Consider the following 16,063-nt stretch of genomic DNA (forward strand, 5'->3'; position numbering starts at 1 on the left):
GGTCTAGTAGATACTGTGGGGAGGCAGTGCTTTGCTCAAGAATTAGAAACAACAGCTCATCCAAACCACGTGAGCCAGGAGCCTGTGAGGTGCTAACCATCCAGCTTACTGTGTCCTGAGAGGCAGAAGCAGCCCCCAGTTTCATGTGACCAGTCTGGTCTCCCAGCCCGGGCTAGAGAGGAAGGGCATACACTTATATATAGTGCCTGTGTGTGTCCATACTTTTTTAAAAAATGAGAAGCCCTTGCAGTAGGAAGAATATTGAATATTGCTTTGGTTGCATCAGCTGTTGAGATCTATTTGGGGTGTGGATTGCAGTAAAAATAATACAAATTGTGGTCATAACTACCAGTAAGCCATCTTTAAAAATTCAAAATAGTAGCAGCATCTAGAGGCAGGGCAGAAATTCTACTTATCATCTGAATTAATCCTGTGGCTCTTTTTTTTTTTTTAAGGGGGTATAGTGATGACTTTATTTAGTCAGTTATTTATTGAGGTGTATTTGACATACATCCTGTGGCACAGATGATGAAGTGCTGTGGATAGTAGGATACTATTATTTGTTTTGATACTGTATTTGTTTGCTTGTCTCTCTGGAGGTGGGGTTCATCTCATTTGTCTCCAGAGGGAGGAGAAAATTGACAGTGCCAGCCTTCTCATAATCTCACCGATGAACTCAGCAAGCGTCCTACTCCGGAAAGCTGTAAACCAGGTGTCCCTTAAGAATTCCAAGTGCCCTTGCAAAAACAGCCCAGGACACACCTTTCTCTCCCATAGCCACTGTCTGACAGCGGCTACTGCCTTTGTTCTCTACCCCCACCCCCTTTTGGAAAAACAAAGATTTAGCAGGAAAACCCAGGGGAGTTGAAAGGGTGCACATAATCCTAAAAACACTTGTTTCACTTTGAAATGCTTAGTCTGACCCACCCTGAATGTCCCCAAAAACCCTTGGTCTGCAGCCAGGATTCGATCCCACGATGGGCAAATTTCAGCCAACTTCCTCCTCAGCTAGTCTGGCCTCTTGGTTCTTTCCCTCCCTCCTTGCGCTTCCCTTGGTCAAAGAGATTGGCCTTCCAAAGGAAGAAGCCTCCTTCCTGGCCGGTGAATAGATGTACGTGCCTCTAAGAATTTCCAGGTAAACTCTAGGAACTTCAGGAGGACGGAAGAATAGCCAAGGTTCCAAGAGTAAGAAAGCATAGTTTACAAAATATGCCCATTCAAAGGAGGGAGCCAGCCCCAAGTGTAACAAGAGGCATTGATCTTCTAGTCGCCTCTCTCCATTCAGACCAATTCCCACCCAAACCTGGCAGCACTGACCTTGGGGGAACAGGCAGCCTCAACCCAGTCTTTTGTACTTCGGATTTTGATTTATCGTCAGGCTATCCTAACACTAAAGTCAATTATTCAAAAGAAAAGTCTGAATCAACTTTCGAAATTGCATAGTTTTTCTCTCATTTGTTGTTAAATTCTGGAGAATTATAGGAAATATCTGACTTCTCAAAATAATAAGTACAACTTATGTCTAGAGAGTCCAGCCATTGGAAGCTTACTCTTTTTGAAATTTATCAGATGTTTACTGATAAACTTGGGCCTTTTTCTTCCTCTGGGCCTTGGTCTGGGTTGTCCACCAATCTAGAATGTTCCTCCTCAGGGAAGTCCCTGGCTTTGCCCTCTGTCCATGTCACCTCCTGTGTTTGTGCCCACATTTCACAAAGCACCCAGACCAAACCCAAAGAAGAAGAAGGGATGGGTGTTTGTACTACCAGAGTGGATTTGGTCAGGCCGGTCATGGCTCTTTTTTGTGTTTTGTTTTTGTTTTAATTTTTATTGGGGAACAGTGTGTTTTTCCAGGACCCATCAGCTCCAAGTAAAGTCGTTGTTTCAATCTAGTTGTGGAGGGCGCAGTTCACTGGTCCATGTGGGAATCGAACCGGCTACCTTAATGTTATGAGCACTGTGCTCTAACCAAGTGAGCCATCCGGCCGCCCTCTCTTTTGTGTTTTTTAAGGTTGGCAATGCCCATTCTTTCATCTCAGTACCCTCTGACTCTTCTACCTCTGTTCTCTTTCTTTTCTCACCTTCCTCTCCTTTCTCCGTTCTTCCTTATCAAGGTCTTGTCTCAGCTTACTGCCCTTTTAAAGGGTTTTAGGACCAGGTCACGCTAAGCTTGTTACTAAAGTTTTTTCAGCACCCATAGAAATTTGAAAATATAGTCAAAAGTCTGCCCCTTAAAAAGGGACCAAACTTAGGTGGTTAAGAAATACAACTCCCAGGTTACAGATATTGTTCCAAACTATAGAAAAAGGTGTAGCTCAGTGTACAATCCTAGCCTAACTCCACTATGAAACTGGGCAAGGATAGCTCAAGTTGAGAAAAAGAGAAGCCAAACTCACTTATGAATCTAGATACAAAGTTTCTAAGTAAAATATTAACAAACCACATCAAATATTTGTAAAACAAATTTAATGAAAGCCCATTAGAGTACATCGCAGGCATGCAAAGACGGTTTCTGCTGTTTGATTCAGACATTAATACAACAAATTAAAGGTAAGAAAGAGACTATGTAATCGTCTCAGTAGATACAGAAAAAACATCTGGTGACACCTACTGTGTTTTGGTGAAAACCCTTAGCAATCTAGAATACAAGGAAACTTCTGGAATCTCCCTTTACAATCACTTCAGTTATCAAGAAATACCATATTGTACTAAAGAGGCATTGTAAGTTGTCGCGTTAAAAGTCAATACAAGCAGGGCTACTGTCACCTCTGTTTTTCTGCATCTTGCTGGAAATCCTGGCAAAAATTGCAGTAAGACAAGAAAAAAGAGGCATAAAATCTTGGAAAAGTGACCAGCCTGCCTTTTGGTGGGTGATCCGATTTACTTAGATAAATCCAGAGAGTCAGTAGGTGAAGCACTTGAAGTTTCGTAAGGAGTTAAGCAAGGCAGCCAGGTACAGGATTCACAGTCGGTACGTTTTCGGTCGTCAGCAGTAACAGTGTAGAAGAGGGAAATGTTGACTCGTATTCCATGTACACGCAACCCTGAGGATGGTGTTAGCTGCATCTGGCCGACGTGAAAACCGGAGACAGAGGTTAACTTGACCAAAATCAGACAACTTAAAATGAGCAGAGAATGATTCACATCCAGTCTGCCTGAGATGAGAGCCTGTTATTTAACACCATGGTACTCCATTGCATTTCTGTTGTTCGGCGCCTCATTTTAGGTTGCAAACTTCTTAACTGGACAGCTTCTTACTCATGTGCACTGACATGGAGTCAGTCAGCTCCAAACCAGAGTCCAGTTGAGGAGGGTACACTTGCAGGTGGCCATGGCTGCTGCTCACTGCATCCCGCTGCAGGATACCTCCCGAGTCGCCGGCCGCGCTCGGCCCTGCTGCCGCAGCAGGCAGCATTGAAGGCTCACTCTGACCGCTCTCTCTGGACGCGGACGCAGGGAAGCCTGTTGCCAAAGCCGCCTCTTTTAGGAGCCTGAGGTCCCCGAGCTCAGAGTAGCTGCAGAGGACCTCTGCTTTGTTGTTCTTGCGCTCGAACCCACAACCGTTTAGATACCCTCCGGAGAGCAAGGTGAGTTTAAAACGCAGCGAGCGTCTTTCTGAGTTGAAGATGAAACTGTCAGATTGGTAGGTTGGTCGGTGTCATTAGCTCGTGCACACAAATACCATGTTCAGGAATCCTGCTTGAGAATATATGTTTGTATGTGCATGCGTAACTTAGGGGGCTGTCTCCAGCTGTGTGTGGGTACCAGGAGCAGTTAGGGAGAGCCAGTCAGAGGTGCCTGTGGGTAGGTGTTTCCCCTCGCTTTCTTGGAGATGCCCTGATAGGCACTCACCATTTTGCAAGATTTCTCTGATAGTACAGACCTGAAATAAGCCTCTTGCAGGCTCTGCTTTCCAGAGTCCAGGCCAACACAGAGCAGTTTGGCAGGAAAGGCTGGGGCGGGGCCGGGAGGTGTACTGTGGTCGTGCCTCGAAGTTTTCTGGCCTTCTCGCTCCTTTGTACAAATGCATCATTAGATCAGGAGATAAAGAAAGCCCTTTCTCAGTCTCCTGTTCGGTGTTTCTCATTGGCTCGGGAATACCAGGAAAGTGGGTGTGCCTCGTTTCTCAGAATGACTTTCTGCAGACTGTTAATCTGGACACGGGGTGGATGAGGGTGAACAGCTGGCTAACAGAGGTGACCATGATGCATTGACTGGTTTCTGAGAACTAAATGCTGAGTAGGTATCACTTGTGTTCAATACAAGGGTGGCGTCTAACCTCAGGTGATTGCCACGAGGATGTTGAATAAGAATTTAACCCTTGAAATGTGAGTCACACAAAGGGCCCTTCTGTGCTCATTCAGAAAGTATTTATGGAGATCTTTAGAAACCTTTGTATTGTGAGATGCCCTCCCCTTATCTCCTGGGTTGCTATCAAGCAGGCTGCACCTTCTTACGTGGAGAAGTTGTATTTATGTTAATCTCAACAAAACACCTCTCAGAGCAGGCACTGAAGCGGGCTCTCCTGAGCTTGAAAAGCAGCAGCAGTGGGGGCATTAAAACCCCACTGGGGATGGTCAGGGGCTGCATTTCAACCCAGCTCTGCAGAGGCCACCTGCCACGTTTTCCTGTGCGTGGAGACAATATTGTACCGACAGCTGTGGTCACATGTAGCCACGGCCTGGCACATCGCATGTACTCGCACAACATGAGACTATTAAGAGTTCTAGGCTTTGTTGTTCTGTCCGCTCGACAACCACCCATGTGTTAAAAGAGGGAGGTCCAGTGACATAAGGTTAAGGGGGGGTGACAGGAGGAATACGATCGGAGTTTGGAAGAAAGGAAAAATTTTTGTGTATCTGTTTGGTCTCTTTCAGTTACTGGGATTTAAGGGGTGAACAGTAATTCTTCCCTATCTGAATTCTGAACCATTTGGGGTGGGGGGGAAGAGCTGTCATGGTCGTGGCTTCCACCTGTGGGAAGTGGCTGGCCAGGACCTGCCCCGCCAGGTACAGGCTCGCGGAATCTCCACAGCCTTCCCACACGAGGCAGGCCCTCGACCTCCAAGTGGGCCGACCGCAGTGGCCCAAGGATGTTGCCAGCAGGCAAGTAGCAGATGGCACAGCAGTTCCACTCCACCCATGTGAATAAGAGGATGAGAACGGCCAGGAGAGGCCAGGCACGTGGTGCAGGTAGAACTCCTGCCACAGAGAAGGGACTGGGAGTGAGGAAAAAGTGCACCCGAGCGGTGAACCCAACACATCTGGCTGAGGTTACCAAAAGGACTTGGCTCGTCTCACTGGGACATCTGTCCTAGGGTGGATCGGGGTTTAGGCTTGACTGCATCCAGAAGCTCCACTGGTGTCTGAGGGGGCCTTCTTCTCTTGTCATGCTTCAGTTCGTCTTCTGAAGGTTCTTACCCTGCGCCTTCACCAGGATTCCAGGCTTATGGGACCCTTAGATCTTCACTTCAGAAAGACAGCATCTTTGCTGACCTCTCTGTCAAAGTCTGTCTGTATTGCTTGAGAGGACTGTGTGTCCTTGTCTAAATTAGTCACCGTGGACTGAGGGACTGGAAACGTGTCCTCCCCGCATCACTTGGACCAAACACTGCCAGAGACAAGTCCAGGAGGGTTGGTCCCCAAAGGGATGCTGCACGTGTCCACCAAGTTTTAAAAATTAACAATAGTGTGTTGCACAATGAGTGTCTTCTCTTTTTCCCAAATACTTGTAGTCCCATTTTTCTGAGCATTTATTACTTTATAAATGGGAAGCGGGGCAAAAATAACTTTTGTAAGTCTATTTGTTTTAACCTTGCCTTACCCCCAAAAGGACTTATGCCACTAACAAAACGCACGTAAAATAAAGAGATGAATAAGCACATGATATAAGGGGAATATAAGAGAAGCAACAGCCAAGGCGGACTTCCTAGATATTTGCCAGAAAGAGGACACCTAGATGCAAGATAAACCTTTTCGTGTGCGGGTGGAGGGGTAGTGGCTATGGAGAGTGACTGTCCCCTGGGACCACCTGGCCCCCTTCATTGAGTCTTAGGTGGGAGCATGAAGCACCTACGTGGTTGGTATATTAGGAGGTAGAGGCCCCCCTGTGCTCTACCTGTGCTCCACTCCATCCAATATCTGATTACCTTCCAAAGACACCATCATGGAGCCTCTAGTCTGAACTTGTCACCTCTGCTGGGAAAAGAGCTGTGCACTCATCCTCCACAGACGGGGGCCTCATCCCTCTGTGCAGTCATCCACCTTGCTTCCAGATTAAAAGTGAACCCTAAAGCTTGCCTCCAACCCTTCCCCCAAAACCTGGTTGCTGCTCCCACATTAGAGGAAACAAACCCAACTTTCCAGGGTCTGGTGCCTGCGTTTCTCTTTGCACTGAGCTGGCCACATCATGTTTAGACAATCTTGCTCTTCTAGGGTACTCCCACCTCCCACAGCCAGGATACACGCAGGCTTTCGCGAAGTCCAGCAAGATGCCACAAGTCGGGGTCAACGGCATAGTCGGCGTTGGTGTGTGGGTCTGGTTTCTATTTTTGTGTGTGTTTGTTTGTTTAATTAACTCTTGGTTAACTCCCTCTAAACAGACAGCTACAGACAGTTCTTCTAACTCCTCTCAGAAGAGGGAACAACCTACTCGGACAATCTCCTCCCCCACGGCCTGTGAGCCCCGGAGGATTTACACCCTGGGCCACCTCCAGGACTCGTATCCCATGGACCACTATCACCTCGAACAGGTGAGCGGCCGGCTCATTCCTGAGGTCATGGGGTGGATGGCTCCCAATTCTAGGACGGCCTCCTTCCTCTCACCAAGCCCAGGCCTCTTCTATTTGACTTTGTCCCATCCCACCCCATGGGGAAGGTGGAGCTGGCAGTTTGCCCCTACTCCGAGTTTTCTGTGTGCCAGACACCTGGTAACCCCATTGTGCTTTATCGCATCAAATTCTCATCAACTGCCCCACGTGGCTGGTTCTCGGCACCCCCCCATTTACAGACGAGAAAGGTGAGGCTTAGAGTCCCTGGTGGAACAAGATTCAGATGCAAGTCTGTGCTTACCCAGGCTGCTGGGCCCGTGTCCCTCTGTCCAAAGGGCCTCCTGGCTGTGTGAGAGCACAGAGCCACGATCAGCGCTGCAGGCTGTACACTTGGCTCGTGCACCCGGGCATCTCAGGCTGCAGGCTCAGGCTGCAGGCTCAGGCTTGCTCAGGGAGATGGAGCTGGAGTCTGGAATTCAGTCACTCAACAAATATTTACCAAGTGGCTGTTTTGCAGAGCAGGTTCCCAAACTGGGGGGCATGGACTGGTGCCCGTGCAGGGTGCTGTGGCCACTCGTCTGCTTTGAAAAGACAAGAAAGGAGCACAGTTAACATAAAGCTAGATTTATAGGACTCTTTTTTAAAAATCCTTTTACTGTATGTGTGCTAATATTTTGGCGTTAAAATGTTCTTTTTAAAACTGACATTATGGTCGCAGTAGATGGGGACTGATTTTTTGACTCTTTTGCGTTGCAAAATAAACAATTAGCAAAGCTTGTGTCAGCTCCCAAGATTTGTTTTGAAATCCTGTAAGATTGTGATTTTCCAAAGTCCAGAACACTCTGCTGTCAAGAATCTTACAGGAAGGAGGGCAAAGTATGTGAGACATGGCCCTGCTCTCAAGGAGCTCAGGGTCTGGTGGGAAGCGATGTAAAAATTTTACAACTATTACAATGATGGTAACGAAAACAGGTATAAAGCACATCCTCTGTGGTTGGCTGTGGGCTGACACTACGTAGGTTCTTTCTCTTCATTCTCACAACAGCCCTATGCAGTTTGCTAGGCAGGGAAACTGAGTCTGAGGCTTAACGACTTGCTAGTAAATTCCACAGCCCGAATTTGACTCCAGTGGGTTTGCTCGGAGCCATGCTCTTCTCCCCCTTAAAAAGCCTTCATTCCTAAAGGACTTCTAAGGTGGGAAATCTCATTCTCAACCCCAGCTGAGATGTCCTGTGCAAGGCAGGCTTACCTGTATCCAACTGGTAACTATTTACTGCTCGCTGCCACCTGAGACAAGGCGCTGCTGTAAACAGTAGCAGGACTCCCTGCAGAGACGACTTTTCCACCTAAGGGAGAATGCAGTTGCGGTTCAAAGGCTGGAGGCTATAGCTCTGGGTGTGGCCTGCCTGGGCTCTGATGCCAGCTCTGCTGCCCACAATCTGGGAGAGCCTGGCGGGATTCAATCCCAGGCAGTTGGCCTCCAGAGCTGCACCCTTACCCTTTTCTTCTGCAGCATTTTTATCTGCCCATCCAGATTGCAAGGGTTCTTGTGATCCGTATAGTTCCTGGTATCCCCTTTTGCTTTTTTGAACATGACCCACAGTGAGACATGCATTTTATACTGTGACCCAGGATGCGTATATTGTATGCACGTAGGTAATGAAAAGTACTTACTTAGAAAACATACACTGCCCTCCAGTATTCGTCTGTTTCAATGAGGGAAAAACACTGGTCTTCCAAAAGAGAACATACCATACAAAACCAGGCAAAACTAAGCTGTTAGAAATCAGCCTGATGCACAGAGTCACTTTGGGGGGGGTGGTAAGTGAAAGAGAGGTGGGGGGTGCCCTAGGAGGCCTCTTGCCTTCTGTCGCTTGACCTGGGCATGTCCAGCTTCTGAAAATTCCAACTATTCTTAAAATGTGCCCTTTCTCGCATATGCACACTTTCTCCTACATGTGGTAATACCTGAACCAAAAGGTGGGGGGAAAGCTGGCCTCCGCCCATTGACCTTGATTTCCTGACCCAGGAATGGATTGAGACTCACCATTTGAAAGACGTCTTTGACCCACAAGATAGTAATTACAGGATGGGTCAGTTTCTTCCAGAAATGCCTCTGGGAAGGTTGAAAGGTGCATATTGGATTTTTTGTTTGTTTTTTGCCACTGCTCTGAAATACTGTCTCCTTCCTGCTGGGGCAGCCAATGCCCAGGCCGTACCGCCAGGTGAGCTTCCCGGAGGACGACGACGAGATTGTGCGCATCAACCCGCGGGAGAAGATCTGGATGACGGGCTACGAGGACTACCGCCACGCGCCCGGCAGGGGCAGGCACCTGGACCCCTCGGAGGACGCGGACTCCTACGTGCGCTTCGCCAAGGACGAGGTCCCCAAGCACGACTACAACTACCCCTACGTGGACTCCTCGGACTTCGGCCTCGGCGACGACCCCAAAGGGCGCGGGGGCGGGGTGATCAAGGCCCAGCCCTCCCGGGGCAAGTCCCGGCGGCGGAAGGAGGACGGCGAGCGCTCGCGGTGCGAGTACTGCAGGGACATGTTCAACCACGAGGAGAACCGGCGGGGCCGCTGCCAGGACGCGCCCGACTCCGTGAGAACTTGCATCCGCCGGGTGAGCTGTATGTGGTGTGCGGACAGCATGCTGTATCACTGTATGTCGGACCCCGAGGGCGACTATACAGACCCGTGCTCGTGCGACACTAGCGACGAGAAGTTTTGCCTCCGGTGGATGGCTCTTATTGCCTTGTCTTTCTTGGCCCCCTGTATGTGCTGTTACCTGCCCCTTCGGGCCTGCTACCACTGTGGAGTCATGTGCAGGTGCTGTGGGGGGAAGCACAAAGCGGCCGTGTGACTCGGTGTCCCCCCCCCGTCCCCCGCCCCCTCCCCCATCCACACTCTCATCTTCTCCCCTGCTCCCTGGGACCTGGAGGCGCCATTCCAGCCTGGGAACCTTCCTGGTGGACTCTGCACTCCCCCCATCCATCCATCCATCTGCACACACACCCCGTGTTCTAAAAAAAGGAACCTCTACATAGTAGACTCTCGTGTATTATTAACAATCTGTAGTCAAGCTGTCTTATTCCTGTGTTGATTTCCTGCCTTTCCTCCCCGCCTCTTCCAGTTCAACCGCGCCTGCAGTCGGAACTGCTGATTTGGGGTGGGTTTTGTCCTTGGTTTTTCCAAGAGCATAGAAGACTTTCTCTTGGTTCAGCTTACCTGTGGCTAACGAGCACCATCACGTTCCTGCAGAAATGTGATGTCAGAATGATGAAACCAAACCGGAAGTATTTTAGCCTGCAGTCAGTTATGTATAGGAGGTGAGCTAGTTAACAAACTTCTACCACAAAACAAGATCGCTTTAACTTTTTTAAAGCCAAACTTCCCATGTAAGCTGCAATTTCTGTCTTGAGCCCATCATTTTCTGCCCCTCCTCCCCAAAATCTGTCAGTTATTCACGATGCAAAACATTCACCTGTAAAATGACTGAGAATTGAGCCTTAACTTCAGATTAACTTGTGAGAATCAGGAAAATTCCTTAAACTGCATCACATCCTCTCGGGCCAGGGCTAGAAAGGGGAGGGCAGGTTTCTCTGAGCCTCCCCAGTACCCCCTATGGTAGAACTTTTTAAAATTGTGTCACCACTTCTAAAACTTTAGCAATATTAGAAACACTAATGAAGTAAGAAATTTTGCTCATTGTTTTGCAAACCAAATACTCTCTTCACAGTGTTCTCCGAACAAGTTCCAACTGAAAAACACCAAGGTTGTGGTAAATAAAACTAAGAGCTTCCCCCCGCTACACACACTAACGGGGGGGATTTTAAATGTCATAAATTTGAAGAGTGGTGGGTTGAGTTTTGTTAGTGGGTTTGTTTTTGTTTTCATTTTGAACTCAATTTCACATCACCAAATTCATTTATACTTGGGAAAAAACAAGGCCATATGTAAAAACCCTCCCGATGCCTAAGTGTCTTTCTCCTGCAACTCCAAACCCAGACTTGCCACTTTGTGTTGCACAGATGGTTAATTCAGCAGGCTGGGTCTACCTGTCGCCTCGCCACATAGGAGGCTCCTAATTAGCTGGAAAATCGTATTTTTCTAATCTATTGCAAGGAATAGCCAAATCTTCTTAGGGCAGAAAGAAGAAAAGTGAAGAGTGGTTACCTGTCCCTAGCATAGTACAATCAGAACATCGTGGAGAACACAGGGGTGGGCTTGTCAACACTGGCTGTTCTTCCTGCCATGAACTTCCTGTGGTACCTGCCAGCTGGGGGCATGGCCTGACCCCTCTCTCCCCACTTCCCCCACCCCTCCTCTATTGCACCCAGGACATCAGACTTCAAGGAAAGGGACTTTTTTCCAGTCCGCCAATCATACTGGGAAAGTGCTAGTCATGCTTACCTTCATGGGAATGTTTTTGGTTCGTCTGAGAGCCTGCCGCATTTCTTTAGTCAGATCATCGGTGTAAATACCCACTGTGCTTATGAGCTAGTTGGTAGATGTTTTCATTTATCGGAGTGACTGGTTTGGGCCTTTCAGTCTGGAAAAGGAGCAGAGAGCTGTGAATCTGGTGATAGAAGAAAAGAGAACCGCTTCCCTGCCTGGAGAACATCTAGAAAACCTCAGCCAGCCTCCAAACGTTGTGGAGACCATCTTCCCCCACACCCTGAGGTTTTTCCTCAGAGTCTTTCTCAAGGTCTCCTCTCTACAAAGCACAACACTAATGTATGTTTTGTTAGACCTCAATTCAAGGGCCCCTATTTATTTCAGTAAGAATACACATATCCCAGCCGCTTTTTGTTTGTTGTCACTGTTTAGTTGTTTCTATCTTTCCTTACCCCTTTATCCTTTTCCACCCCTTTGGGAATTATGCTAGTAAATCTTTCTCCGCATACACTTTTTGGTTTATGAAGGCAGTGGTTAAGGGCACAAGGACAGCCATGGGGACATTTATGTAAATACGTCTCTCTCTAATTGCCACACTGCAGCTGAACAGTGTGTAGTATTTTCCCAGTCAGCTTTGCCATACTGACGTCAATCATTTGAGAGAAATTATTCAGATTTTATTTTTGTATCTGTGGTAACAAAACATTAACCAAAAGATTGTCTGTTTGGAAGCTTCCCCCGACCCCCCAAGCTATTTGCTCACATTAACAAATTAAAGTGCCTGAAGCATAATTCATTCTTTACCTGTATACTAAAAATCCTGTTGTATTGATTTTTTATAATAACCCTTTTTACCTCTGTGTAAAAATATATATACAAGTGTATGATGTACATTTTAGTTCTTAACTTTTTTTTATGGTTTCTAATATGTATGACCAATGTAGCCATTGCTTTAAAATGTACCATGTAAATATAAACACATCCTATCAGATCTGCTGACTTTGGGCTATTTGTCCGGCCGGAGACAGGGTGGCCTTTGAGCCTCTGCAGACAGGGGAGTTCTTGCCCACAGGATGGGAAGGGGTTTCCTTTGGAGTAGGATGTGTGGACGCCATTCTGTTTTTGTGAGGCCCTTCCCGCCTATGGTTATGTCATAGTCCCAAGGGGAGACTGCAGCTCCTCAGGCTTGGATGGCTCAAGTGAAAGGAATGCTGCATGTCACCACCCGGGGAACACCCCCTCTTCCTCGGCCTGGCTTCCCCATGTGTGCTCCTCAGAGGGAACAGCTGTACTTCCTCCAAGTTGTTTTCCACCAATTCCTGCTGAACTTCAGAGTCGGGGGTGGCGGATGCTATACGGAGCTTGGAAGACAGTTTCTCACTGAAAACAATTGTTAAAACTGCAAGGTCTCCTCAGAGCGGTTCTATTTCAGTGACATTTGGCTCACGTTCCCTTCCAAAGGGGCCCTTTGGATGCTCAAAGGTTACAGTGACAATCCCTTGAGGAAATAAAGTGTGGGTTTTTTTTTAAGGGTCACAGAGGAAAGTTGCAGCTCCTTCCCTGGAGAACTGAATAGGGGGTCTTAAAAGGAGAAGTGTAGAGGGACCCCAGCACCTTAGTTTTAATTCCTCCAGAAAGGAATGACTTGCAGGCCACTAGCAAAGGTGAAAAACATTAGGAGATAACTGGAAGTTAGAAAGTGAGAAGAGAGAAACAAGCCATAAGGATTGGTAATTAAGAGATTACTAGAGAACGTAATGAAAACTGTTTCATTAGAGTAGGAGGGGCATTAACCAGATTATAGTAGGGTGATGAGTCAACATGGAAGAAATAGAAACATCAAATATAAAACACTTTTTCAAGAAATTTGATAGTAAACAAGTAATGGGATTGCTCTGAAGTAGAATTGGTGAATTAAAAAAATAAGTTAATTTCTGCCAAAACAATATGTATGCATTTCCTTGTCTGACAATCCTGAATAAATTGTTCTGATAAAAAAAAATATATATACATGTGAAAAAGAACTTGGAAGACACCAGAGCTACAGTAGGAAAGGAGCCCTAAAATCTTAATTTGACCCTTATGCCCCCAGAGGTACATCCCTCCCATGATCCCTGTTTACAGTTGAGGAACTGAAGCTTAGAAAGGGTACGTAACTATGGTAACACTCAGTCACACGAGGCAAGGTCTAAACCAGACCTGGGCTCCAGTGACTGACTACAGAATTCTTACCTGGCTTTGTTCTAATATTTGCCTCCCTCCCTGTTTTAGGGCTTGAAGAGAGGACACCCGTCAAACACCTTACCCTATCCACCCTGTTCTCTCAGGCCCCTCAGGCTGCCTCCGAAATAGCTCAGCATCTGGTGCCCAGTGTGCTCAGCCAGGAGCTGGACACACTACATATGTCAGTTCCTTTAATCCTCTGCAGAGTAGTTGGTGTATTTCCATGTTACAGGTGAGGAAACAGGTATAGAGAAATGTTAACTCGATCAAAGTCGCTGGACAGTCTGCCATTACTAGCCCTTAGCCCTTGGGCAAGTGACCATCCTTTGGAGGCTCAGTCTCCTCAGGTATAACAACCTTCAGCACAACATAAAGGTTCAATGATTTGCTATAGTTAGAGTGAGGTACATAAGAGGTGATTCCAAAATGCTAATTCCTTCCTCACTTCCTCCTTTATTCTGAAAAGGACAACTTCTTTTGAAGCACGGGACACTAAAGCCATTGTGGATATTTTGTAAGTATTTAGGCCTACAACCTATATGTTGAGATTTCTTTTTCTTAACCTCTTTGCGATTCTAATTTACATTTTGATTCCTTGCTGGCCCTCACAGCTACCAGCTACCCGAACAGCCCAAGGGAGAGCTGCAGACGTGCACGAGTCTGGCTGGAGTCCTCAGGAGCCACTAAGAGACAAGAATGCCATTACATAAAGGTGTCAATCCAAGAAAATAGAACATTAGTAAATGATTATACACCAAACATAGAGGCACCTAAATATATAAATATTAACAGACCCAAAAGAAGAAAGACAATAATAGTAGGGAACATTAATATCCCACTTTCATTAATGGGTAGATCATCCAGAGAGAAAAATCAATAAGGAAACAGTGGCCTTGAATATAGTAGGTCACAAAACGTTCTACTTAGTAGACATATGAGGTCTGACAAGTTCTTGAACTTGTTGCAACGATGTTGCTAACCTTTCTGAGTATAAGAGGGATTATCCATTATGAATTTGTACCAACTGGACAAACAGGTAACAAGTTTACTATTTCGAAGTGCTGAAAGGCTGTGTGAAAAAGTTAGACGAAAAGGACCTGAACTTTTTGCCAACAATTCATGGCACTTGCATCACGACAATGCACCAGCTCACACGGCACTGTCTGTGAGGGAGTTTTTAGCCAGTAAACAAATAACTGTATTGGAACACCCTCCCTATTCAATTTGATCTGGCCCCCAATGACTTCTTTCTTTACCCGAAGATAAATATTGAAAGGAAGATATTTTGATGACATTCAGGACATCAAGAGTAATACAATGACAACTCTGATGGCCATTCCAGAAAAAGTTCCAAAATTGCTTTGAAAAATGGACTAGGCACTGGCATTGCAATGTGCATAGCTTCCCAAGGGGAGTACTTCAAAGGTGACCATAGTGATATTCAGCAATGAGTTATGTAGCACTTAATTGTCAGACATCGTATATAGAACATTCCATCCAAAACTAACAGAATACATATTCTTCTCAAGCACACATGAAATATTCTCCAGGACATGAAACAAGTCTTAGTAAATTAAGGAGATATAAATCGTATCAAACCATCTTTCCCAACCACAATGGTGTGAAACTAGAAGTCAGTTACAAGAAGAAAACTGGAAAATTCACAAATATGTGGAGATAAAACACCATGCTACTGAGCAACCAATAGATCAAAGGATAAATCAAAAAATACCTTGAGACAAATTAATATGGAAATATACCAAAATGTATGGGCTGCAGCAAAAGCAATTCTAAGAGCAAAGTTCATAGAAATAAATGACTACATTAAGAAACAAGAAAGATCTCAGGGAGCACTTTCTCAATCTGCTGAGATTTTGCTTCCCAGCAATTGTCAGTTTGACTCAAACTCATGAAAATTTTCTACAGGTTTGGATGTTTCTTACGTTGACAGCTGTGTTACCTAAAGCATGTGTCCATGAATGTTTTATAAAATTATGTAAAATTGCTCTATATTGTAAATTGATAGACTTATCAGTTTAATGCTAATAAATGTTTTTTTTCTTTAAAAGAAGCAGAAAGGAATAAGAAAGATCTCAAATGAACAACCTAACTTTTACACCTCAAGGAACTAGAAAAAGAACAAAATTAAGCCCAAATTAGCATAAGAAAGGAAATAACAATGATCAGAGCAGAAATAAATTAGATAGAAACTAAAAAGACAATTAAAAAGATCAATTAAACTAATAGCTGGTTTTTTGTTTTTTGTTTTTTAAGATAAAGAAAATAGACAAACCTTTAGACAGACTCACCAAGAAGAAAAGAGGTCTCAAAATCACAAATGGAAGAGAAGACGTTACAACTAGTACCATAGAAATAAAGGATCATAAAAGACTAATGAACAATTATATGCCAACTAATTGGATAACCTACAAGAAATCGATAAATTTGTAAAACATAAGCGTATCAAGACTGGATCAAGAAGAAAGGGAAAATCTGAACACACTTATAAGGAATCAGTAATAATAATAATAAAAAAAAACTTCAAAAAAACCAAAAGTCCTGGACCATATGGCTTCACTGGTGAATTCTGCTAAACATTAACAATCCTTCTCAAACTCTTCCAAAAAAATAGAAGAGGAGGGACCACTTCCAAATTCATTATACAAGGCCAA

The 16,063-nt window shown here is 45.6% G+C and overlaps 1 protein-coding gene across 3 annotated transcripts in view; it reads left to right on the top strand.

Moving 5' to 3' along the window:
• SPRED2 (sprouty related EVH1 domain containing 2) overlaps nucleotides 1-12,158 on the top strand; it is a 108,107-nt gene extending 95,949 nt beyond the window's left edge. For all 3 annotated transcript variants that reach the window (XM_081068726.1, XM_081068725.1, XM_081068727.1), the window contains 2 exons: nucleotides 6,599-6,748; nucleotides 8,968-12,158. In XM_081068726.1, the coding sequence (XP_080924852.1) occupies nucleotides 6,599-6,748; nucleotides 8,968-9,633 (816 nt within the window). In that variant the 3' untranslated portion in view covers nucleotides 9,634-12,158. The remainder of the gene's footprint in view (nucleotides 1-6,598; nucleotides 6,749-8,967) is intronic.
• Nucleotides 12,159-16,063: the final 3,905 nt, after the last annotated feature.

This window comes from Rhinolophus hipposideros (genome assembly GCF_964194185.1).
Source record: "Rhinolophus hipposideros genome assembly, chromosome: 12".
Classification (NCBI taxonomy): domain Eukaryota; kingdom Metazoa; phylum Chordata; class Mammalia; order Chiroptera; family Rhinolophidae; genus Rhinolophus; species Rhinolophus hipposideros.